We start from the raw sequence: 25,530 nt of genomic DNA, 5'->3' as shown, positions 1-25,530 counted from the left end.
TTTCTCTGATAGATCGCAGTTGTAATGACACTGTAATGATCCCATTACTTATATCCGTTCCTCTACAAGACAACATAATAATCAACGAAAGCATCTCTATATCTATGAGGAGGGCCGTCCTGAGCTATCTGGGAACCCGGGTAATAAAACTTTTTGTACCATATCCCGGCTTTTTTAGTTCTAAGTGAACCCTGGGACACGCCGCCCTGGGCGACCGTCCGGCCCGTCCCACCCTAAACCCGACACTGCCTACGAATTCGTAATGTAGCGGTAAAGTACCTTCCATTATCCTTTTAGGATTTATTATAATCTTTTATAATCCTTTCCGTATTACGTGGGCTTCCCGGGCATTGTTGATTCACGTATTTACCTTTATTTTTATCAAATCAAAGTTCGCCGAAATCCCCTCCGTTTTATATATATGTGTGTTTTCATATCTTTATTGATGTTAATTTGAGGACGTGGATATAAATTATGATAAAGTTGCTGCAAATGAATTTATTGAATATGTATTACTTATTAGTATTTATTTCGAATTCTCAGTATTTTTAAAGATATTGGAAACGATACATTTAGACCTTTGTTAAAAACTAGGTAGTGGGATTTTCCCAATATATTTGGAAAATTGTTTTATATTCAAATATGTATGTTTTTGTTGTATGAGTGTTTTTTATGCTGCAATCACACTTAGAGTATTTGACCGAATATTTGCATTAATTGCTCAATGGAACATCAACTTTGTACAGAGATAAAACAAAGTCGATCATGTATTGCGCAAAAGACGTAAATATTTAATAAATACATAACTGTGGTGTGAGGATTAGGGATTGCAATAAAAAGTGCTTACAATTTGTATATGTATTATATAGTGAAGAAATCTATAGCAAGCTATATACCTAAGAATGAATCGTAGGATTTTTGAAGGTATGAGAAGTTATTATTCCTTCTTAATACTAAAGGAAGCTCTTCCCCAGCAGTGGGATAGTATGTAATAAAGGGCTGGTATTTTACATCATATTTTTTTGCCAGAGGGTTATATATGGAAAAAGAAAATATATCTTCAGAGCGGTAGATAGGACCTGCTGATGTTTTTTTTTTCTTTTAATGCCTTAATAGGCAAACGAGCAAGCATTCCGCCTGACGGTAAGCAGCATCCGTCGCTCATGGAGTAAAGCATTGCCAAAGACACAGTCAAGCCGTTGTGAGTAAACAGTAGAAATACCATCCAACCCCTTTGCATTACAAAGTATTGTTTGGTATTCAACTGCGCTCGCCATCCCGAGACATGAGAGTCTTATTATGTCCAGTAGTTATGTAGTTCACCTGTCAGCCACTGGGCTTAAAGAATCGCTGATACGCAACGGTTCAAGCTGCTCACACAGACTGTTTGCTCTCGTAGGGGCATTGTGTGACGAGAACTTCGCATTTGTGAACGTTCAGTATTAATATTAACTTCACCTTGCCAATATGCGTTAAGAATATTTAATTCGCGAGGGTTCGGAAAATCAGTGCAATTCCATGTGAATGTTTAGTACTCCTAGGCAATGTGTAAGATCTTATTACACTACGTTTCTATGGAAACCACTGCAATTCCACATATACACAATAAGTATCTACACTTTGATTTGTGAGCGAACTCATAACACTTCAGTAACTATCGCAAAAATATTTTTCGTGGAAATTTCTTTTATTTGTCATATTAATAAATAATCCCCGAACACGTTTTCTGTTCTCACAGTAAAATGTGTCTTGTGTACATATCAATAAAGACTCATCATCAACAAAAGCTTATCAATAAACCTAAATTTCAAATCGCTCATGAAACGTTAATATTGGACGAGGTCAAAGCGCTAATGACAGCGATAATGACTTTATTAATCTCTCATATTCGGTGAAAATGAATATTTCGATGACGGCCTTTGCTCCCTGGCCTATCCCCCTCTCGTTAAATCCTCCCCCTTCCCCAAAATAGACGTCACCCTTGCCAGAGTCGTATTATACGTAGACACTTTTCTTGGTTGACCTTTTTGGTATACTAAGCTTAAAAATCAAAGCGAAATCCTTGATGAAAAAATTAGTGAAGATATTTTTATATTAGAAATATACGTAGAAACTGCTGAACGGGTTGGGATGAAATTTGTCAGTGGGTTATATCATATTATGCTAGATTAACATACAAGCTATTTTTTATTTCGGTAAAGTTCACAGAGGCAATTTTATTCATGAAAATGTATTTCAAAGGTAGTTCGAAAACTTCTAGTATTATCTTACTAATATTATAAATATGAATGTTTGTGATAATGGATGTTTGTTAGATGTAAATGCAGACACAAAATGATTCGTATGAAATTTGGCACACGGGTATACTACGTATTAGATTATTGTATAAGCTACTTTTTATCTCAGTATTTTGCTACAATAGAATAATTTGAATTTTTAAATTTGATTTTTAGTTAGATGGCGCTGGTGTCGAAAAGAAAGCATTTTAGATCGCTACATCAATTTAGAGATTAAATCGGGAAAGATCTTTCATGTGGGCAGAGTCTTGCGACTTGCGTGCGCAACACCAGGATAAAAAAAAAATGTATTGTAGATAACTTTTGCCCAGAAATATATTTCAAAAATTATCTAAAGATATCCAAATACGTCCCTGCGCTATTCCCTGTCATTAAGCATACATTTAAGTGTTCTTTCTTCATCTTTCACTAGCTCATATTTTTCGCAATAAATTCGCGGAGTGTTTATTACTCTTATAGTAACATTTTCCACACGTTGTTTAATAACATTGTTTATGAGGAAAGATTCTAAACATTTTGGAATGTTATATTTATAACTGTTGTTATATAAAAAGCTTAATGTATCGTTTTTTAAAGAAGTAAGCGTACTTGTTGATTTTTTTTATTCTGGTAATCTGCGGGTAAGTTCTACGATTCAATACTTCTAAGTAAATTATGTATTTATTTTTATTACGCAATAGTTTTTATGCGAGCGAAGATGACAACAAAACTAGCATCTTATTTCTTACTAAATATTATATACGCAAATTTGTGGAGACGTTTGTTTCAAGTAATCGCGTAAACCGTTGAATGCATTTCGATGAAATTTGAGACACCTAGATTCAGACCAAGATTAACATAGAAGCTAATTTTATCCTAGAAAAGTGCATAAGAGCTAAATTATATCGAGAAAAAACTATAGCACCGGTGGAGCTGCGAGTAAAACTTGAATTACGTATAAAACAACTACTACAGATATTATAACTACTATTTTTAATATTATTATTTACCGCCATTTCCCACAAACGATAGTATCTCTTTTTTCGACCTATCTCGTAATTGACCAATCAGAACATAGTGTTTTTGACATGTTTACAAATGAAGTATTTTGATTGGTTTATTCTTGGGATCAGATTGAAGATTGAGACTGAGATTGATTGTTGAAAACGGCTGCTAGTGATTCGTATTGTATTTTTGAGTGACATTTATCAACAGCGGAAGCGAAACAAAACATTGTATAACTGTGCCACACGTATATAGCGTTTATTAGTTAGTCCTTAAGGTCATAAATAATTTGCTATTTTCGGCGTATGAATCTGATTACCATAAGCGAATGTTTTTTTTTTATTGCCGTGAATTACGAGACGTGCTTGCCGTTCGCCTGTAAACGATACGACCGCCCATAAACAATAGAAACACCATCCAACACCTTGAAATACAAAATATTGTTTATTGTTTGGTATTCCACTGCGCTCGCCATCCTGAGACTTGAGATGTTATCTTATACATTTAACAATTACGTCTCAAGTCAACAAACATTACAATAAGTGGATAATTAATACGAGACGAGTTCAAAGGCATCAAAGCGTCATAACTTGGCTGCCGTATCTGTATTCCTCTGGCGATACGTGAGCCCGGGATAACCCCGCCGGCGACTTGCGGGATAACGTTCGCGTTTTAATAAAACCATCTAGATTTATCTGTATCGTTTACTTTGGAAGCTGCATCCAAGAAGATACCTTTAGTGTTTGTTTTTAAAAGGTCTTTTAGCACAAGGAAAATACTTTTGCCGTAGTTTGTTTTAAGTTACCTTACGTTTTGCCAGTTTGCGTTTAGTTTCATAAATATTGTTGCGTGACGTTCATTGGCGAGCAAAGTTTCTTAGATCCCAACTATTATAATGGTGATGTAAAAGTTTCTTTATACTTTTAGAAGGACTTAAATTTCATGATGGTTACGGTGTACGGAGTCTTTTCTTTGAAAAAGTATTACAGAATTTTAGAAATGTGATTTACTGTGTATCGTTAATATATAATGGTTATAAAAATTAAAAAAAATAATATTTCAATAAAGTTTTATAATTGTAAAATGTAGGTACATATTGTAACTGACTTCGCGGATGATCAACACCTCAGTCCCTCCCGTGATCACGAAGGCTGCAGTCTTCAAAATGTCGGGAGAAAATGAAACTATAAAAACCGCGATACAATCCGAAAAATAAATTAATTTTAATGTCTAACATTCGCGGAAACAGAAGAAATCATTGTAGATATAATGTTAGCTGCCAATTTATTTATCGCGGGTAGTAACAGCTGACACCGACTAAACACGATTAGGAGGGTAAATCGTGCTGTCAGAGCATTCAGTCGACAACCGTGCACCCGTGAACATTATCTTGGAAATTCTAACAATATATTACAGAATAACTGTAATATATTGTTAGAATATCATATCCCCTAAAAAATTCCAGGCCAACTTGAAATTTGGGAAGGCCTATGATCAGCAGTATATTTTAAAAAGCTGAAAAAGAAGAAAGAATAACTTCAAAACTATCTATAGACATAGTCAAACATTTTACCAGAAAACAGATTAAACAAAGCAGAGAAAATATATCTTAAAGCAATATTGCTTTGCTAGAAAGAATAGAACAACTATCTTCCTTATTTTTGAAAACTGACCACTTATTTGCTAGGATTCAGGACTACATAATTTATGTTTTTTATTTCTTTGTACATTCTTCAAGATCTTTTAATTTACGTCCGAAAACACTTGTAAATAGAAAGAAATGTAGAAAGGCTCTTGATTCTTTAATTATCTTGATTAGTTTATTTTTCCCTGCTGTTTAAATTCGGTGAAGGTCGTTGAACTTAAACCACTTCGCTTTTTTCGGAAAAGTAAACAATTTTCTTTATTCAGTAATATTATGGAATTTCTAATTAAGTTCTACTTGAGTCTTTATATAGTCAAAACAAAAGTCAGAATTCATTGATGTTTAATTAATTTTCATTAGTGCTAATAATTTTGACGAATTTTTTAATAAGAGCGAAGTAATTTCGATTTCAGAAAGTTTACCTAAAAATCTTTTGATTATACACTGTCAATAATCTACTTTACTATCTACTATCAAATATAAAATAATTGACTTCCTCCATGACGTAGTCGTACCCCGGTACGACGGCTGGGCTGAGGTTTCTGCTTCGATATCCGGGTCGGGCAAAATGATATTGAATTTTTCTACTTAGTATCAGCCTAGTCTCGGGAATTTGTGCACGGTATGGCGATATGCTCGTCCCCTATCACATAATAGGATAGAATACACGGCGAAAATTAGGCGCACCAGTTGCGTCTCTGCCTATCCCTTCAGGGTTAAAAGACATGAGAGTGTATGTGTAAAAATATTTAATATTACACTTGACATTTTATAAAATGATATCAATAAAACGCAAAATATGTTTTTTTAAAACTTCTTTTCCTGGAAACGAATATCACGTCATAATTAATTATGTTATTGATCGCGATTGCAGTGATACGGTTTAGGAAGCCCGTGGCGCTTAGATCTTTAATGATGATAATATTGTATCTCATAGTTAGATAATCGGTAATGTAACAAACATTTTCAATTACTTGCATTATATAACCATATTTGAAAAATATTTCTAGTTATTTCATTTCGATGTCTAACATTTGCGTAAACATAACAAATCAAAATATTTCTGATTATAAATCTTCTCGGGAGTACAGTTTGATAAACATTAGCAAAGCAATTTATAACTTTTTTTTAAATATACTCCAGCAGAAGAGCATATGATCACTTTTAATAAGGCATTTGCAGCATCCAACGCAACAACAATTCCTAAAGAGTAAATACATGATTGTTTACACCTCCAGTAATTTCATGGCTCCAAGCACTTCAATGGCCATAGCCAAGAGACCCTTCTACAATCTTTTACGCTAATAGAAAACAGAAAAATCCACCGTAGCCGATAATGGGCTAGGAGGGATTAATTACACCGGTCAACACGATTTTTGAGTCTGGCTCCTGAATGTGAAATTTTGGTTTCTCCTATGTTACAAATAAATAAAAAAATAACTGTTCCGATCAAAGTTTGCTTTTGTAGAAACTAGAGAAATTTTACTAAGTTTCAAAAAATACATACAAATTTTTATACTTCCTCTGTAATTTTATTTAAAATTGCGATAAAAAAAGTTTTTATTGAACATCAAAGTCTTTTTTATACAAGAATTATGACTAATAATAGCAAACAAATAGAAAATAACAAAAAATCATGTTCAAATATTTTTTTTTTTTAATGGATCTTTTATGTTCGTGTGCGTATTAATCCCCAAATGTAATCTCCCATAACACTCTCGTTGTACTGCTCTTGGTAATATCGTTCAAAGTCCATTACATCTTGGTAAAAACGTTCTCCCTGCTCCTCTGAATAGGCACCCATATTATCTTTAAATTTGTCCAGGTGAGCATGTAGCATATGGAGTTTATGGGACATTCTGCATCCCATCAATTTAAAACTTTCAAGCATAGTTTCAATGAACTTTTCATAATTGTCGACTCTGTGATTTCCAAAAAAACAATTGACTACTGCTTTCAGACGCTTCCAGGATTATTTTTCGTGAGCAATAAGAAATTTTGTGAAATCATCGCTGCTCACTATTTGTTTTATTTGTGGTCCAACGAAAATACCAGTTTTAACTTTAGCTTCAGATAATTTGGGAAATAATCTCTTTAAATATTCAATAGCTTCAGAATTATGATCTAGAGCTTACACAAATTGCTTCATTAGCCCTAACTTGATATGTAACGGGAGCATCAATATTTATTTAGGCTCTACTATTGGTTTCACTTTCACAGTTTATATTTTCCAATTTGAAATTAACACAAGCACCGTGAGGCACCCATTTCTTATCTTGATTTCGTATTTTAAGATTATAATAAGCGTCATAGGCTTCGCAGTGCTTCAAAATCGTTGCCGAAGCAAATTTCTTACTTCTTACTTTAATATATTCACCGCAAATAAAACAGAATTAATCAACATTCTGTTTACACTTTCTTGGTGCCATTTTCTAACCAAGTACCACATAAAAGTCGGTTGTTACAATTCAAATATACTTTTTTTTTAAATAGTAATAGACTAGTAAACACTCACTACTGCCGTTCAGACATAATTCACAATTTGCAATTAAAATGATCAAAATGCTACCGCCTATTCCTCATAAGAATCATTTAAAATCTTCAAAACGTACTTATCAACATAAATCAGACAAAAACAAACTTTAAGGGTTAAAAATGGATATCCGAGTGTTTTTCGATGTTTGGAATCAGAATTCAAGTATTAGAACAGAAACACAAAAAAAAAAAAAAATTTTTTTTGTCGACTTGTGTTATTTTTTTTCTTAGCGTAAACAATAGTAGCAAAGCGTCTTACCTATGGCCTCAAGTCCGCTAAACTATGAATATTATTAGCCTGGTCCAGTCGTTTCAATGAGTCAATGGCCTGGCGCTACTACTTTTAAATTCAACGTAATTACTACAAATATATTTGGTTAAGCATGATTTGCTTTTTTATATTGATATATCAACTTATCACTATAACTCTATTTATGTCTTTCTGAGTTGATTACGTCACGTTTACGCTATTCGGCCAAATAAGCTGATTTGGAAGCACTTGCCAACTGATTTAATCAATGTAGTACGTGTATTATCAATTAATGACGTCACATGTTAGTTTTCGAGCCTACAACGGATTAATTACTTCCTACATTCGTGTTAATGACGTCAGATAGATAAGTGTTGCTATGCCGTGAACACAAATCTAAAACCGTACAATTTGTACAAACAAAATCTCGTTTTTTTAGTTAATTTATGGTGAAATAAATCAGCGTACGGTGTTAGTGGTCGTCCGGGCGTGCGTTACACCGCACCGAATAATCTGTCTGCGAATAAATTTCAATCAACCAAACACGGCGGATTGTTTGAACAATCGAATTCTGTGCACGCGCGCAGCGGAGCGGCCCGATCCAGATTAATGTCGCAAACGTAAATCTTTCAGTAGATAATTATTAAACTATAGTACAATGAGTTCGACACTTAAATATTGTAATGAATGGTTGTAAATTATATATAATTTTTTACAACCCTAATTTTGTTGAGTTAATTTGGTTGTAGGCTACTTGAATCAGCGGCGATAGCTTAGTTGGGTGTGGAACGGACTGCCAAGACGAATGTCCGCAGGTTCAAATCCCAAGGACACACACCTCGTGACTTTTTCTAAAATCATGTGTGTATTCTTTGTGAATTTATCGTTCGCTTTAACGGTAAAGGACAACATCGTGAGGAAACCTGCACATCTGAGAAGTGCTCTATAAGAATTTCGAAGGTGTGTGAAGTCTACGAATCCGCACTAGGCCAGCGTGATGGACTAAGGCCTAATCCCTCTCAGTAGTTAGAGGAGGCCCATGCCCAGCAGTGGGCAAGTATATAATACAGGGGTGATATTATTATTATTTATTATTCTATTTGAATCAGAACTATATATGTTTATCTTTATCCTAGTTTGCTTTGACTTGGGGGGCAGAGGAGGGCAGGTGCCGCCTTCCAGGTATTCAAGATAAGTACATGCTTCTCTATGCGAGTATTTGTGTAATGTGTAAATATCCGCTAAGCCCTGATCAAAATTTGAGATCTGCCCGCCGGAGTTGAAGATGGGTACGCATATGGCTTCTAGTAATATTGTTTTACAACAGGTTTAACATTAATTAACAGAATCTATTTTAAGATACCGAACTATTCCATCGTCAATTTGTAAAACTGAGGCTTGACTAACGTTCCATCGCTTCCATATGTAGCGTAATGAAGCCGCGGCTATCGATTATAATTTGAATGGCTTTCATTGTGACATGGGGCTGATGTTTGAATTAACATTATTTATATAATTATTTGCAGTTTTATTACATTTCTATACGTTATGTTTGTTTTCATATTCACCTGGTTAAAGATTTTTTATTATATATACATATAGCATGTGTCTTTCCGCTTTTCAAACTTGACATTGGCAGAATTGTCGAAAAACGACACAGCCAATCATAATTTGGAATTGAAATAACCTATAGTAGAACCCTACTGTAATGACGCATCGGTTACATAAAAAATCTTCACGATTACCAAGATAAAACCAAAGGAGAACCAAAGTAATCAACATAAAGAACGTTTGGTATGCAAATTACTCGTTAACACTTCAGTCGAACAAGACGCTTGGCTAGACGGTAAACGCTTTGTGAAATTGCAAGACTCAGATTGTACGCGACTCGTTTACTTACCGATACAAAACGTTAAGCGAGGGTTAGAATAACAAGAAAACTTGCAGTTCACTTCTGCAAGCAATTTTTGCCTTTACCCTGCAAATTTTAAGTTCACAGGACTTGCGGCAAGTCGAATGTGTATGGCACGGTAAATATTGTCGCTAGTGTAAACGCATCTAGAGGTTCTTGCGCAAGAACTTGCTAGTCTAAACGTAGTATTATAGGATAGTCTTTAGTTTCTTTATCTAGCTTGGGTTTCGTCCCGCGGGTCAGTTTTATGGTATGGTTTCGTTCTTAGTGTAAATTGCGAATGTTATGCTCCTCCACTCTTAGCTGCGATAGTAATGTGTTTATAGACCTCTTTGAGACCATGAATGCTGCAAAGTCTTCTAAACTCCAGGAGAAAATTAAAATATAAAAAAGAAATGGCGGAGTAATCGCGTAACAAACACAAAAAAAAATATACAGTCGAATTGCGAACCTCCTCCTTGTTTGGAGTCGGTTAAAAGCCGCGATAAAATTTGTAAAACAGTTTTATTTCATAAAGAGTTATCCCTCTATCTCTATTTCCCTGTAAAGGTAGATCGATTGCGTTATTAACCACACTCCTTATGTTACCTACTTGATATTTTTTTGCCAGATTGTATTCACGTAAACGTTTTTCATTTTCATGATAATTATTAGAGTACGTAATTAAAAATTTTCAAAAAAAAAACAATCATATAATTTGAAACCGTTCTAATATTTACTTTACTGGAATTATAAAGTTTTTCGAATGTAATTTTTATGAGAAGTTAACTCAATTGCAATATGTTTGTGTTTTTTTAAATCATTTTACCTTCAGACGAGAACAATTTAATATTAGCGTTTGTCAATAAAATATGTAATCAAGGTGTTCACAAGTTCGTAAACAGTGAATGCGCTATTTGGTATAAATTTTATAAAAAGCGATAAAGATAATATCTATTTTTTAATTCTAGTATTATTATTGTTACTTCCGCCCTAAACTGCACTTTCAACTATTTTTATCATACATCAGATGGTTGTATGGTAGAGATCGCCTCGAGCGATAAGACCGCCATTTGTACCACTGAGGTTTAAACTATTTCCATCAAAATATGTAAACAAAATTGTTTTTTTTTTTAACACTTATGGTGTACAAAAAAGATTTAAATAAATAAATAAAGTTATAACCGGGAGTACGCTTCCGTCTTGAGTTAAGAGTATAATTCATGACGTCGTAAGACTTGGAGCAACTAGACTCTAAACTGAAGATGAATAAGAAATGCCGTTGGATATAATATGGCGTGCTTTAAGACAGCTGTACAGCGTGGTTTCAAAACTATGAACAAATTACTGCTTCCTCTGCCTCCTACTTGCGCACGAGTGTGTGTAATCCGAATTAGTTGTAAAATATGTTTATGTTTTAAATATGCTCTGCAATTAATTCTCAATACGAGTAAAATTATTCACAGAGACATCGCTTTTTATCCATTATTAGTATACAGGCTTACCCATACGTTAACATATTTTTTTTTCCATGTCAGTATTTACATTAATTATTTTTGGATAAAATATCTGAAGGACGCGAGAGATAGGTAAGAACCAGTACGTAATCTATACTAATATAAAAAGCTGAAGAGTTTGTTTGTTTGAAAACGCTAATCTCAGGGACTACTAAACCGATTTTGATTTTTTTTCTCTTATAGGAAGCTTTATTACTCTTGAGTGCTGTGCTATAGCCTACATTTTATCCCGCGAAAATATTTAACCCTGAAAAGACTTTTCCACGCGGGCGGAGCTGCAGTCACAAGCTAATCTATATATGTAAAAATTTATTTACTATTTCCCTTGGTCACGCCATCACGCGTGAACGGCTGGACCGATTTCAAAAATTTTTTTTGTTGTTTTTGTTATTGTCAGGAAAAGGTTCTTATGAAAAAAAAAACAAATTAAAGAATTGCGCGGAAAATTAGAAAATTTAAGAAAACTTAACGAAAATATTACTTTTATATAATTGTCAATTGTTTGAAATAACTATCAGCAATTGACAGAATGCGCGCTGCAAATTCATAGTTAAGACGGGACAACGTCTGTCGGGTCAGCTAGTATTGAATAAAACTGATAAAAATCCATTTAATACTTCAGTTTTTGGTCTTGAATTCGTATTGCAGTTGTAGTTATCGTGCACCTGTTATCGCTAGTCCTCTTTTCGAAAATATCGCCTTATTTAATGTATTTTTATACGCGTATATTGCAGGATTATATTATTATAAGAATTGGCTGATTAAGCGAGGTTGTGTAAATAATGTTTAAGTTTGTCGCTGTCGGATTATTAAAATCCAATTCTTGAAAACAATAATTAAAATAATTGCCAAATTAAAGCGGTTCAATGATTATTGTTATTGCTAATCACTTATGGCGATAGGATAGTTCTTTATCACATCATAGGACGCAACACATGATAATGTAGGTAGCTTGGTAACACTTCTGTCTACCCCTTCGGAAACAAAGGTGTGGTAATCCTTTTTAGTCACACATATTGATTTTTTAAAATTTTGCTATCGTTAAAGAAAAGAATATGTTGTAATAAATATTTTTACAATTTTAGAATAAATAGATTATTCTGGAAATTTAATTCGCACGCATTAAGTAACTGCTTGAAGTATAATATGCACCTGATAACATGATTATTTTAATATTTTTCCGTACTTATGATAAAACACACTTATGTATTTAATTATTATTGTGTAACTATAACTCTGAAAATAGCTCTGAAGTCCTACATTAAGTTTGTCTCACAGCTAAATAGTACCATTTAAGATGTAAAGGATAGGGTATGCTTTAACATAAGACTGAATTATTCTTACTATTTATTCCAGAAATTGCAAGCGTTCCAGAGGGACGAAGCTTGACCCTTCGGTATCATGCGCCGTCTTATACAAGTTGCGTCAACATAAAATGGTCGTATTTGAGACTGATCCAACCGGGACTTCCACGCTGGCCTTACGGAATAAACCTACTTATATATATGACTACCTCGGTGGTGTTGTTGATATGCCCACAGGGTACAAGTACGACTACTGCACTGAGATCCTGACTTCGGATCCCGAGTCGGGCCAAAATAAACGTGACTGGATTTTCCCATCTTTAAAAAAATAGTCGCAATTCGGAGTCAGAAAGTTGGCGGTATGATACCTTGCCTCGGAAAGCACGTAAAGCCGTTGGTCCTGCGTTGATCTCCTTCCGGTTATGTTGGATGACCGCCTCACCAGACTATGGGAGTTCACTACCATAGTCTGGTGTTACTTCTGCTGTTACTTCAGTAACAGAGTGCACCTGTATGCACGCACTTGTGCACTTTAATATCTTATCCGTACCTGACTGGTCTTTGAGATTGGCCGCCGTGGCTGACACTCGGGTAGGAAGGATTAATTCCTTCATATGTATATAAGTATAGATACTATATAACTACGTGATACGAAAGTCACGTGAGGTTCAAATCGAGCGACTCAAATCTATATTTAAAAATAATTTATCGATGTAAATAAATGTAAAACGATAAACATATTTATCTAATCGCAACAGCAGTTTATGTCTACTCTACGATAATGTATCGAAATAATCTGGAGACCTACTGTGATCTAAATATTGTTTCAAACCACTTGGACATTAGATGGTGCCGGTTATCAGTCGATAATGTACGTCGTTACGCGGCATGAATGCTTGCCGATTGTTCCTCCTTCTGACAGTTGTCTGAACTAATTTGGGGTTGGTGCAAAAGACTTGTATGATGCAGAAAAGACTTCGTTTAGTCGAAACGCCTGCCATAGCGGTAGCTAAGACACGTTTAGAATCGTTAACACTATAGAAACAAAAAATGTACGGAAATTACATATTCTATCGAAAAAGTACGAAACACCTCATCGCATTTACAACAATTAAAATTAGTATACAGAGTAACGGTCTACGCTAATTTTACGAAGATAACTTGACACGGCATAGAGAATAAGGTCCCTGATGTATTTTTTCTAATTTCGGTTAAATTATGTTATAAAAACATAAAAAGTTTTGTCTGACTCAGAATAGAATCTAAGAGATTCTATCGACAATCCTCGCCACTAAACTACTAAAGTATGCGACTTATATTTTATCGGTTTAAAAGTCGAAAAAATACGGAAAGGTCATGCCGCATAATAAATGAACGGACGCCGATTGCAATGAGTAAAATGGAACAGGTTGTAAATTTTCTAGTAGGCAGTCCGTGGCTAATTTGTTTGCAGACCTGGTTGCCAGGGTTTCCAGGCTCGAATCAATGTTGTTCCAGACATGGGGTTTTTCTATACATAGGGATATTTTATCAAGTATAAAGGAGTCTGCATGCTAGACTGTTCCGTTACCGCATAGTATAGTTTCATACTTGTAATACAATGAATGTTTCGTCTGACACGTTCTAGCCCCGTTGTAGTATGAAATGGTGCAGTGAGCGAGCTCAGTGATGAACTCAAATGTCGTCAAAAACTAGAAACATCACTGATATTGCCAATTATGTAATAAAATAGGTAACGGGAAACCCAAAGGAATTTTTACAACAACTATTTACTTAGTGTATGGTCGAATTTTTCATTACTTACTTTTATACTGGAAAAGTTTTAAATCTACGACATGTCTTATACATACGCGATGGTACATATATTCGTATTAATATTTATTTTATACGCGCACGATATGCCACCTAATGCTACGTGGAGTGGAGTTCAATAGATTGACTGACAGATGATTACACCTCGACAGTCGAGACAATTATGACGGCCTGTTGGAACTGGATATACACAGGCTGGTCCCGAAACGCGACACACTTACGTGGGCTAATATGGCGTTTTTTAACACCTTGTGTACAGTGGTTGCTATTCGGGCAGATATAAAATATATCTATACTGCCTATTTATTATAGATATATAATGAAAAGGCAGTATACACAAAGACAGACATATGAGGATTGAAAACAATTTTGAATAGTCATAAAATTATACGTATACGTATCTAAAGATAGGTTGTAAACGAAGCAAGAAACTGTAATGTCGTTGAAATAATGTGTATTGTGCTATGTTTGTATAGCATCGCGACCTTTCATGTCTGCAATTACATTGTGGAATATTAAACTAAACTTCAACGATACCCGACCGTTTCTATTCGATTGATAGAATAATACACTTCCATTTATACTTATTTCAATAATGGTACTTGAAACAAGTGGTTATGCTTGTTCGAAAGTGAGGGACTTTTGTTCTGTCATTTTACGAAAAATTCCGATGAAAACGTGTATTAACTTTGCAGTATCAGTCTATTTTAAACGTGGAGCAAGAAAATATATTGACAATTCTCAGTGGCGTTTTAGATTAAGTGAGTTCACGCAATGTGACTGAATCTTTCCTGTTATTTGGTTTCTCACACGCCCTCCACGCCATTTGTCGTCTTTTAGCCAACCAAAACAATATGTGAAGACTGAGACCTCATTAAGAACAAAATTCAGGCCAGCTTAGATCAACAAATCCTGTGGTTTTTTTATTTAATTTATTTTAGGAAAACTTACAACTAGTACAATAAAAAGTGGAAAATATAGCTAAAGAAATTTAATGTTTTCACAAATATAATACAATATTGTAGAAGCATTATCGGGAATATCCAGCCTAGAAACCCAGTTAATTTAATATACATTACGACACATAAAAAAAATACATTGCACAAAGTTTTTTTCAATTTAGCACAGTTGAAGTTAAAGAGATCAACATCAACCTTAGAGGAAACATCGTTAAAAGGTCAGGGCCCTTATTCTGTATGATAGTGTCCCCAGTAAGGCCCCAGGGGTCTTATTCTCTATCTCACACGTTATTTTGACAGTGCGTAACAAGCACGGAACACAACACGTCATGTTTAGGACTATAGAAATTTGGCTTACAGAATACCATTCCACACACATTTCTCGAAGATAACATGACACAGCCGCGTTACGCGTTTACACTATCATACAGAATGAGGGCCCTGCAAGCTCTAATTACGTACGAGTTCTGTCGATATACTATTATCGGCATATATTTAGTAGAACATTACTTTAAAGACCAACATATAACGATTAACGGGAAAATGTCACCCTAATTTTTTTGACTTGCAAAGAATGTCCAAAGATTTACTTATTCGGCAATTTCGTATGTCTCCATAAAATGTTTTAAGAACTTTGTCAAATAAATAAGATTCTTCAACGCTTACAGTAAAGATGGCTCAATGAAATAGGCCGAGCAATAAAACGTGACGTAAAAACTCGTTCACATCTATACTTGATTGCCAACACTAGTCCAAGTAAACAGCCCTCTTTGTTTTATTACTTTCAAGAAAATGCAACATAGGCATCGGTCTAGTGGCAAACTACGCCAGAGTGACGTCATAGTTTCCAATTAGAAGTTAAATTTTATCTATGCAGGTATATTAATACGTAAAGAAAACAATTAGCTCCCCTTTTAAGCGCGTACGGAGGCGTGATATTTGACATAATTAAAGTTCATGTACAGAAGAAGTACGGGAAATTATAAATTTATTGTATTGTCTTGTTTTTTACCTTAGGTAATGAACAAGTTCTATCAAGGCACTATCTATTTTTGTATTTAGTAGTGTACTGTTTTTCGGATAAATAAAACAAAGAATATTACGTTCGACGGTCGAATTTGGATCACTAGAAGTAATAAATACATGATAGGCATAAATGTTAGTGTCTTGTATATTAGGAATATAAGATATTTTGGCCCCACATTATACAAGCTTTTGCTCGCGGCTTCGCCCGCGTGAAGGGATTTTCCGAGATAGTTTTTTTCCGACTTACTTGATATGTATCGTTATATTATGACCAAATTACACAATATCATTATAAATTGTAGCCTATGTGTTATTCTGATGTATAACCAATATTACTGTAAAGATTCATCCAAATCCGATAAGCAGTTTTTTCGTGAAATAGTAACAAACATACATACACCGTACATCCATCCTCACAAACTTTCGCATTTATAATATTAGTAAGATACACCCTTAAAACAAATACTTTACCCATTTATCCGCAATAGTTACATAGGGACCGATTTCACCCTCTCATTGTTCCATAAAGCCACGATAATGAGTTGACTTAAATCTACCAAATCAATATCAATTACCCCCAAAAGATACTTTATAGTAAAGGGTCAAAGCGTCGGGTACAAAAGGCAGTTTGGGATGAATGGGGTTTGTAGGTAATTCCCCAGCCCGGGGTCGTGTGACGTACGCGTGTTCCCGAAATGGATCGAACTTCAGAATGCGGCTGCGGTTAGGCTGGATTGTGTTGCGAATTTCTGGAGGGGACTTGTAATTATAGCTAGCGATTTTGGGTTTAGGTAACATCAAATTTTATTTGTTTTTGGTCGCCTTTCTTAAAATATAAGTCGCAAGTTTTCAGGTTTGAAAACAGTGCATTTGTAACTGCAGAACTAAAACTACCTGTGTATAAAAATAAAAATCCATTTAGCAGTTAATGCGTTTACGTTTGAAATTTCGTCGTATACCTACAGGTTCCAACTTATAATAAACCTTTCAATAATATATAAAAACAACACTTCAAATTCGGAAGCTTTATGGGTTAATAGGCTTCATTCAGTGCCAATATTATCTCGACGGTTCCGAGTAACCTCACAACTGCAAATGGCGGGCATTGTTGTGAGGCCGAAGAGAGGCCATCCTTTGTCGCAGGCTATTGTTCGACAAAATAATCGCCTATTCAGTATCGACGCAGGCGAACACGTTCCAAATGAAAAGCCGACTATTTTTATTGTAAATACAGCCATATATGAAGATGTTTGGCAGGCCGCAGAAGTTAAGGCATTAACAATGGTTTTGGGTTTGTGAAAATGTTTCGAAATTTGGATGTTTGTTAGAAGTAAAAACGCAGAAACAAATTAACGGATATGGATGAAGTTTTGGCACGTAGGATGTAATGATCCTATCTTGGATGAACAAATAGCTTACTTTTATCCTGCTAATTTTCTTCTGAGATATATGTATAATTGCGTTCCCGAAGACGCGCTCCATCATTTTTTGAACTGGGGATAGCAGGGTGTCGTGGTAAGGCGACTGTTCCAAACCTCAGCCTCAACGCTATCGTACTGCTTACGCATTGTAAGCGATTAAGGAAAATAGCGTGGCGCGTCTTCGTCGATGAAATAATCTATAACGGATTTTTTAAATCTGATTTTTAAATAGATCAAATTGGCGTTTTCTGTTTTAGGGACTTTTGTATAACGAAAGGCTTTTCATACCGGCAAAGCCGCGACCTAGTTTAACATACAATAAAAATAAAACTGAACGTCATTATGTCGGAGGCGTGTATATTATGCTTAGTAATAAATAGTAATTGATACTTGGCTATGTCATCAACTAACCTTAATGTCTGCCAAAATTGGACAAACACCAAGATGTCGATGTCTATTAACTAAAACGAAATGTACAACTACTAACATGCATTGTTAATGATATGTCTGAATAAAGGCTTTTATTATTTTTATTAATATATTTCCTTGACTAAGATACTTGTTTACGCAAATATTTTTATTTTTATATTTCCGTATATTCTCAGTAATGAAATCATATCAGAATGTACTAAAAACATAAAAGTATCGTAAAATGCAAGATAACATTTTATGCATACCTAGAATTCTCCATACAAAGAAACACACTTTTATGGCACTCGTGTGTAATAACGTTAATTGCCCGCAAAGGGATTATATCTGATTTTGATCTTAATTGGAGTGTTATATGCAAAACAAATGTTACTTTACCGCGATAAAAATAAAATGCATAGTTCTGGCGACGTAATTGTATATATTTGAATGTAAATTCGACCGACAGAAGCCATGTTTAAAATACTTATCGTAGTACCGTGACTCAATCATCGGTTATCATAATTAGCTACTAATGTACTAAGTCGTAATTGTAGATTGTTGTTTATGGTAAACTCGTGCGCCCTTAAGACCTAAATAGTTTTTGTTTTGAACGTTTTCTACGTGTATGGAAGTAAAACAAGACGTAAGTAGATGTAATTTATTATTACAGAAAATATTCAGCTTTCAAAATCGTCAATATTGGTTAAATTTTAAAGTATTATTAAATAAATTTCCTTGTTGGAAAATTGTATAAAAAAACAATACATCCAAAAACCCAAAGTCTCGACGTAAGCAACATTTTAACCATGTATAATATAATAACAGGTATATGTAATTGTTATAATGTATATTCATTAACTACAGCTTTATTAGTAAATCAAACAGGAACGTTTTCCTCGAAATTTAAGTAAATATATTCAGCATGCATCACCACATCGTTAAGGGAAAAGGGATGTGTAGTAAAATGAAATTCACGAGAGCCAACGAGCGGGAAAGTGCTTATGGAAAAATAAAGGTGTCATTTATTCTTATTAAAATTCACTACCGGGCTTCGTACGTTACTCCTTTTAGAATATTTTACATATTTTATATAATAATGTGTTTTTTAAAACGTTTAGTTTCATTTGAAATATGATTGCGTATTTATTACTCACATTAAGTATTTAGTAAGAAGCATCTAAGAACATTTGATATTAAGTAATAAGTTACAAACCTTGAGACCGGTTGAATATCATCAATCTTAGTGTTAATTAAAACAATCACGAAAACCTGTACTCAATTCTACAGCTAAGTATTAAGGTACTTTATCAAGTGCAACATATAATTATTTTCATTAGATTGGTATCCCGTTACGACAACACGAAGCCTGTACCTACATGCACTTCCAATTCCACGTCAGTTCCTCGAGTCCAATTAGCGAGAAAGTCTTGTTACAAGTTGATTGTCATGATGTTTGCCAGAGGCGCCGCTATCTTTGCAAGTACCTAATGAACACACGTTCAGCGCTGTTTCTTCTACAATATTGGTTTTATTCGCTTTTTTACATCTGAACAGCGGGACGTGTATACTCGCTTGAGAGTAAGCATCTTTTCTACCCATCAAACTGTAGTAACAGAAAGTATAATTTGTTAATAATTTTCATGGACCTAACGACACTGATCCTTAGATGTTAAGTCCCATAATTTCCAGTAGATGTAAGGACTACATAAAATCCTGCATAGCTGAGTTTTCGCAGCAAAAATAAATAATGCGATAGTATCTACCCAGAAGAAATCTAGTATACGAGAGGCCTATCAATTAACAGTAATTTCAATCGAATCACGTCATCCGGGTCCCAGATTGTTGGTTATGTTGGCAGCGATAGCTATCAAATTAATATGTTTAATTCAACATGTGTGAGCTTGCAGAAACACTGACAGATTGCTCTGTCGCCGACTCATGGATTAATTAAGAGGACCGGTTCTGATTGCGTTAGACACGTGAATTTCACTCCGAACGGGTTTCGATGTCTCAAACAGATTATTTATATCAAATTGTTAAACTGGTTCGGACAAAGCACTTATGTGTTCAACAAAAAACTTAATAAGATTCCAATTAGAACGGTCGAACTAATGCTGTCAAATGATTATGTGCTTAATTGATGCAAGATGAAACAACATTTTAATACGTCGTTATAGTTTATCATTAGTATAATTATTTCTTTTAATGCGAATAGGAATTCGCTTTTTCAATTTCCGGCTATCCAAAGTCAATAAATTAATTAGAACTGTGATTTCACTTTCTTGGTTTTAATTTGAGCGCAACTTTGAATTAATTAATAAGCTTACCAGTTCTATATCGTCTTCTCCTTCTTTTTCTTCGGCTATGTTAGTCAACAACATGCTAGGCCGCATAGAAACACGATTACGGATTTGCGAAGACTTTCTCCAGATATCCGTATTCTCTTCTTTAGTATCATCACCGAGAGTTGCGAATTGTTCGTAGAAATTAATCACTCCAGTCAATTCTCCGTCTAATGGATCAGGATTTTCCACTACAGGTCGTTTTCCAATCGATTTCCTATCAGATATCCTTCTATATCCTTCTATATCGTTTTGATTCTCACCCAATATATTTATTTGGTTCGTTGCATTATACTCGTATTCCAAGTCGAAGCCTCTATCGTCGAAAAAACTTTTAAACTTCGCCCAGCAGCCCATTTGTTTCTTATCATTTTGTCCGTTTAGGGTAGGATTCTGGTTTTTATCCATTTTTGCGTACATACCAATCACATCATGTAATACTTGATAATTTGAATTAGTAGCCTAAATTACTTATAGAGTATCAGAATTTTCCACGATTTCTGTAATGTTAATCTTTAAATCCCTTTGTAGCTATAAATCAATGCATGCCAATCTATTAATGATAGTAATGCTGATAATAAATTACTTGCTGTTTTACAAACTTTACGAATATACTACAGTAATAATGCATGAATCAGATTTATCGTTGCATGAAACAATGGCTCCTCACATAATTGTTAGATTAATTTTCCATGCTGGTTTGTAAAACATGACCTGTATTCATAAACACTTGCTATACATTAGGTATAACCCGACCATTTTTAAAGTACACAGAACGTTTGAAATCTCCGTGTCAAACACCACTTTTTTATTTTCACATACACTTTTACCGGTGTGTGCGACAAAACGATTGCTTATTACAGTATGCTAAATCGTACTGGAAATACATTGCATTGTATGATTATATCCGATAAAAGCATGTTATCAATTGGCGTCGCACTGATTACGGACAATTATAAGTTATTTTAAAAGGTAATTTAAGTAGTCTTGGGTGCTTAAGTTTCAGTTAATCAGTGATTATATCATTGCGGTATCGCTGGCAGTTGTTTTGAGTACAGTTGATTTGCGATAAAATAACTCTTCTGTGAAGAACAGTTGTAGTGTTGACTACTAAATTTGTACATTATGACCTTCCCCAAGTAAATGGCTTTGAGCATTCGTTCAATACATTTACGGCGCACGAGTTGCAGGGAATATGGAAAGACTTACGAATAATTTCATAAAAAATATATATTTTAGGTTTTTAAAATTTTTTGATCTATCTAGTAATGTTGGTTGTACACTGAAATGATGAGTTATTTGTGACATGCACGGAATCAACAATTTTAGTAGAATTTAGATTATAAAAATTGATGAAACGATATCAACATTATAATAAATGTAAAACAATTAAAGTAAAGAAAACGTATTGTGGAAATATTATGTTAAATTTTATTTCTGTATGTATTATAAATTTCGATTAGGCAGCTTGTTATAATACAGTTAACGCGCCGTTTTACTGGGGATACCGTAATACACTTAATATCAATAACCAAAGTATTAATAATAACAAAGTTTACTAAAACTGTGGTAATTAAATTGAAACAATAAATAATCCTCCGTACTTTAGAGTATCATTACATATATAGACAGGTTATTTTGCAATAAATTAATTAATTATTTTATTTTTTATTTACCTAAGTGCTAGATTTTTCATACATTAGATACCGTACGACGCATAATGCGAATTGTCGCATCAAGTGACACTTATTTCCAAAAACATGATAAAGCAGTTTTGACGGAACAGACGAGAAATATAAACACATAATATGTTTGTTTCTATATATCGTATACTTATACAAGCACACAACTACATGCTTAGAATATGCCGCAGTCGCACACTATGTTATCAGTTGGTGTTTTCCCAATACGTTTAAGAGTGAGCCCAAATGACGTATAATTATTAAAAATCCTTTATCAATATTACAATTAGAGGCGGACCACGTAGTATTGACCATGCGACGTCACACTCACACATTGGGTTTTGTTCAACAATAGTGTAGCCGTGACAGTGCGCAGTACTAACGTTTGTATATCTCGGTAAGATTTTGTATACGTACGTAGTATGACGTCACGTAATCGTACGAGTTTGTACTTGTCTGACGTGACCAAAAGCAAAGTTCATTAAAATATGCCCAAATATCTAATCGCTATAATTTACGATATTTAAGATTCACGTGTGTGTGTGTGTGTGTTTACAAAAAACTCCTTTATTGCCATATCGGCCATTAATTCCAGACTCCACGCTGATATTGAGCACAGAACAGATAGTTTAGACATAATTTATAAGGAAGTTAAACTAAATTCGCGAAGGATATTTTAAAATATTGTTTTTTAATAATTTCTCGGAATTTGTCTAAATCATAATTTCAACGAATGACCAATGAGATATACAAATGAATATTTCCAGAAAATACACTGATGACTAAGGAAAATTAGTCTAAATTACAAATGATCATTTCCAAGAAGATCTCAAAGCATGGAGCGTTTTGAACACGAACATTAATCGTATTGTCCGAGAAATAGTAATTTGTTTTTAAAAAAAGAAAAACAGATTATTTTGAGGATCGATATTGTGAGACAAATAGCGTAAAGATATTACAGGAAAATGGAACTTTAAGTTACAAGCGATTGATAATATTTTGTTGTTATTATAATATGTTAGGTTTTTAAAAATAGAGATTTTTTCCTCTTTTCGCCTTTTGTCATTTTTTTCCCCAATAGTGATAGTTTCTTGAGATTTTTAAATACCTTACTGTAAACTATTATTGAATTAAAATTATTCAGAAGTATATTTCATCGACTCTACATTTAGAGTGGTATATCATCTTTTGATTATTATATCATCACAAAATTTCCATTAGTAAATGTAGTGTTTTTAAAAAGATCTAGGTACATATACTTTATAGACAAAACTTTTGTTTGATTACGCCTTATTTCCATTAACGGTAAAGGAAAACATCGTGAGGAAACCTGCATACCTGAGAAGTTCTCTATAAGAATTAGGCATGTGAAGTCTGCCGTCCCGGACTAGGCCAGCGTGGTGGACTTTAGTCTAAACCCTCTCAGTAGTAGAGGCCCGTATCAGCAGAGGAACAGTATATAATATAGCATATTGTTATACACCTAGCTTAAGTTCATATAAAAAATAAATGTTATGCAAAAATATAACCTCAAAACTTTACCCATTAAGTCCGAGTTCGCTTGATATAAACAAAGTGAATTGACTAATCTTAAAGTAAGATGGCTTGAGACTGAGTTAGTGTATGTAATAAAAAGTGAAGGCATCAACCTAATAAATATAAATTCGAAAACGAGTCCGAATGTTTATTGCTTGAGACGTATCATCGAAATGTTATGTGTATTGGATACTCAAATGTATGAGATGAGAGAGTAAAAGAATCAAAAAGATTGAACTTTTTAAAGTGCTAGATGCTAATGGATACAATGGGAAAAGTATTTTCAGTTCCACAGAAAAACTTCATACCAGCCTCGATGCTGTAGTTGTATAACCGAGCTGAGGTCTAGGATTCGATGCTTAACTCGGGTATAGCAATATTAGGTTTTTCTACACAATGTCGATCCGCAGTCTGGAATTCGTGCCAGATTTGGCGATAGGCTCGCCTTCTATCACATCATGGGGCGGAATACACAATCCGAAAAGTTGCGACTCTGTCTACCCCTTCAAGGATAAATAGGTGCAAGTTTGTTTAAACATAACATACATCCCCCGAATAAGACAGAGATGTAAGTTTTTCTATTCTGCTACTCCTAGGCTTCTTTCATAGGTAAGGTCTTCAGCTTGGCAATTTTATACTTAGGAGTCGAATGTAACCTGAATTAAAGGCCCTAGAAGTCACAGTGTCGGGGATATTTACAATAATACTGAATAGTCACTAGGGTATCTAGAATTCTAGACTTTGTCAGTAGAGCGTAGACGCTGGCTCAAGATGTCAACAACATTTTTAAATAAATTATAAAAATATACTTATATTACTAATAGTAATACAACCTTGTATTCGCGGCTACGCTCGCTAATATTTGATTAAAACAAATATTTCATAAAAAGTAAATATGTTTTCTGGAGCATGATTCCACACTAAATCCAGCCAAAAGTTGCTTGGTAGAAATCGCCGTTTGCGATAAAACCACCATTTGTACTTTCTGTTTGTTCATAAGCTCTATTGTGTGTATTGCCTATTAGTTTTAATGAAGAGTTTAAATAAATAAATTTTATCAAAACCGGTTTAGTAGTTTAGACGTGAAATAGTAACAGACAGAAATGATTTCGCATTTAAAACATTGGTAAGGATTGTAGTTTCGAATGTACATAGAGCTAAGTATAATGTAATTACCTAATCAGAAATAATCAATAAACGAATAGCAATTTCTTGATTAGAAATATTTGATTATCACTTCATAGTATTGCTAATTTAGTTTTTTATTCTAAATACGTCATTTTTCAACGTATTTTGCGATTTTATTAAATAAACTACTTACAAATTCTAAAATATAGCTATAGAATTCTTTTTAACCCCATGAGGCAAAAAGAATGGTGTTATAATTTAAATGCCAGTAATTTTGTGTGTGACAAAGTAGGCTTTAAATGGATAAACCGACATTGATTTAGTCTTTTTAAGATTAAAACTAATATATCTCTAAAAACCAACGAGTTAGTGTCCAACACATCGTGGCTTAAGTCTTGAAAAATAGTTATTCTGTAATAAAGTCGTTTGGAGCTCGACTGCGCTGTGACGGGCGATTATATTGATAAATGATCGACAAAGTATCTACGTGTCTGAGTAAGATGATAAAATGCTTTGTTAGTTTGACGTAAAGATCTAAGCTAAGAAACGTCTAGAGTTTACGTTGAGTTAGTTCAATAGGAATTATTTATTATGGCACGCCAAATTGGCATTGGTAAATTAAATTCAATTAAATAAAAAAAGAATTGTTAACTCTAAATAAATTAGAAAATACAGTGTAGTCTAAATGCAATGTCGAGAAATGAGACGTTGCATCCTTAGGGAATCCACTCCTATGAGCCACTAAGAACTTTTGACCGCGATAATATATAAGATATAATAATTGTTTAGT

The 25,530-nt window shown here is 34.0% G+C and overlaps 1 protein-coding gene across 10 annotated transcripts in view; it reads right to left on the bottom strand.

Annotated features, from left to right (window-relative positions):
- The window catches only part of LOC115448505 (high affinity cAMP-specific and IBMX-insensitive 3',5'-cyclic phosphodiesterase 8), a 226,816-nt gene that overhangs the window by 89,350 nt on the left and 111,936 nt on the right, over positions 1-25,530 (bottom strand). For 4 of the 10 annotated variants that reach the window (XM_037439125.1, XM_037439126.1, XM_037439127.1 and 1 more), the window contains exon 1: positions 20,380-21,284. The exons of the other annotated variants lie outside the window; for them this stretch is intronic. In XM_037439125.1, the coding sequence (XP_037295022.1) occupies positions 20,380-20,814 (435 nt within the window). In that variant the 5' untranslated portion in view covers positions 20,815-21,284. Of the gene's footprint in view, positions 1-20,379; positions 21,285-25,530 lie in introns of those variants that run through there. 10 annotated transcript variants of the gene reach the window in all.

The sequence above is a fragment of the Manduca sexta genome, chromosome 16 (assembly GCF_014839805.1).
Source record: "Manduca sexta isolate Smith_Timp_Sample1 chromosome 16, JHU_Msex_v1.0, whole genome shotgun sequence".
In the NCBI taxonomy this organism is placed as follows: domain Eukaryota; kingdom Metazoa; phylum Arthropoda; class Insecta; order Lepidoptera; family Sphingidae; genus Manduca; species Manduca sexta.
This window is presented reverse-complemented; position numbering and strand designations above follow the sequence as displayed.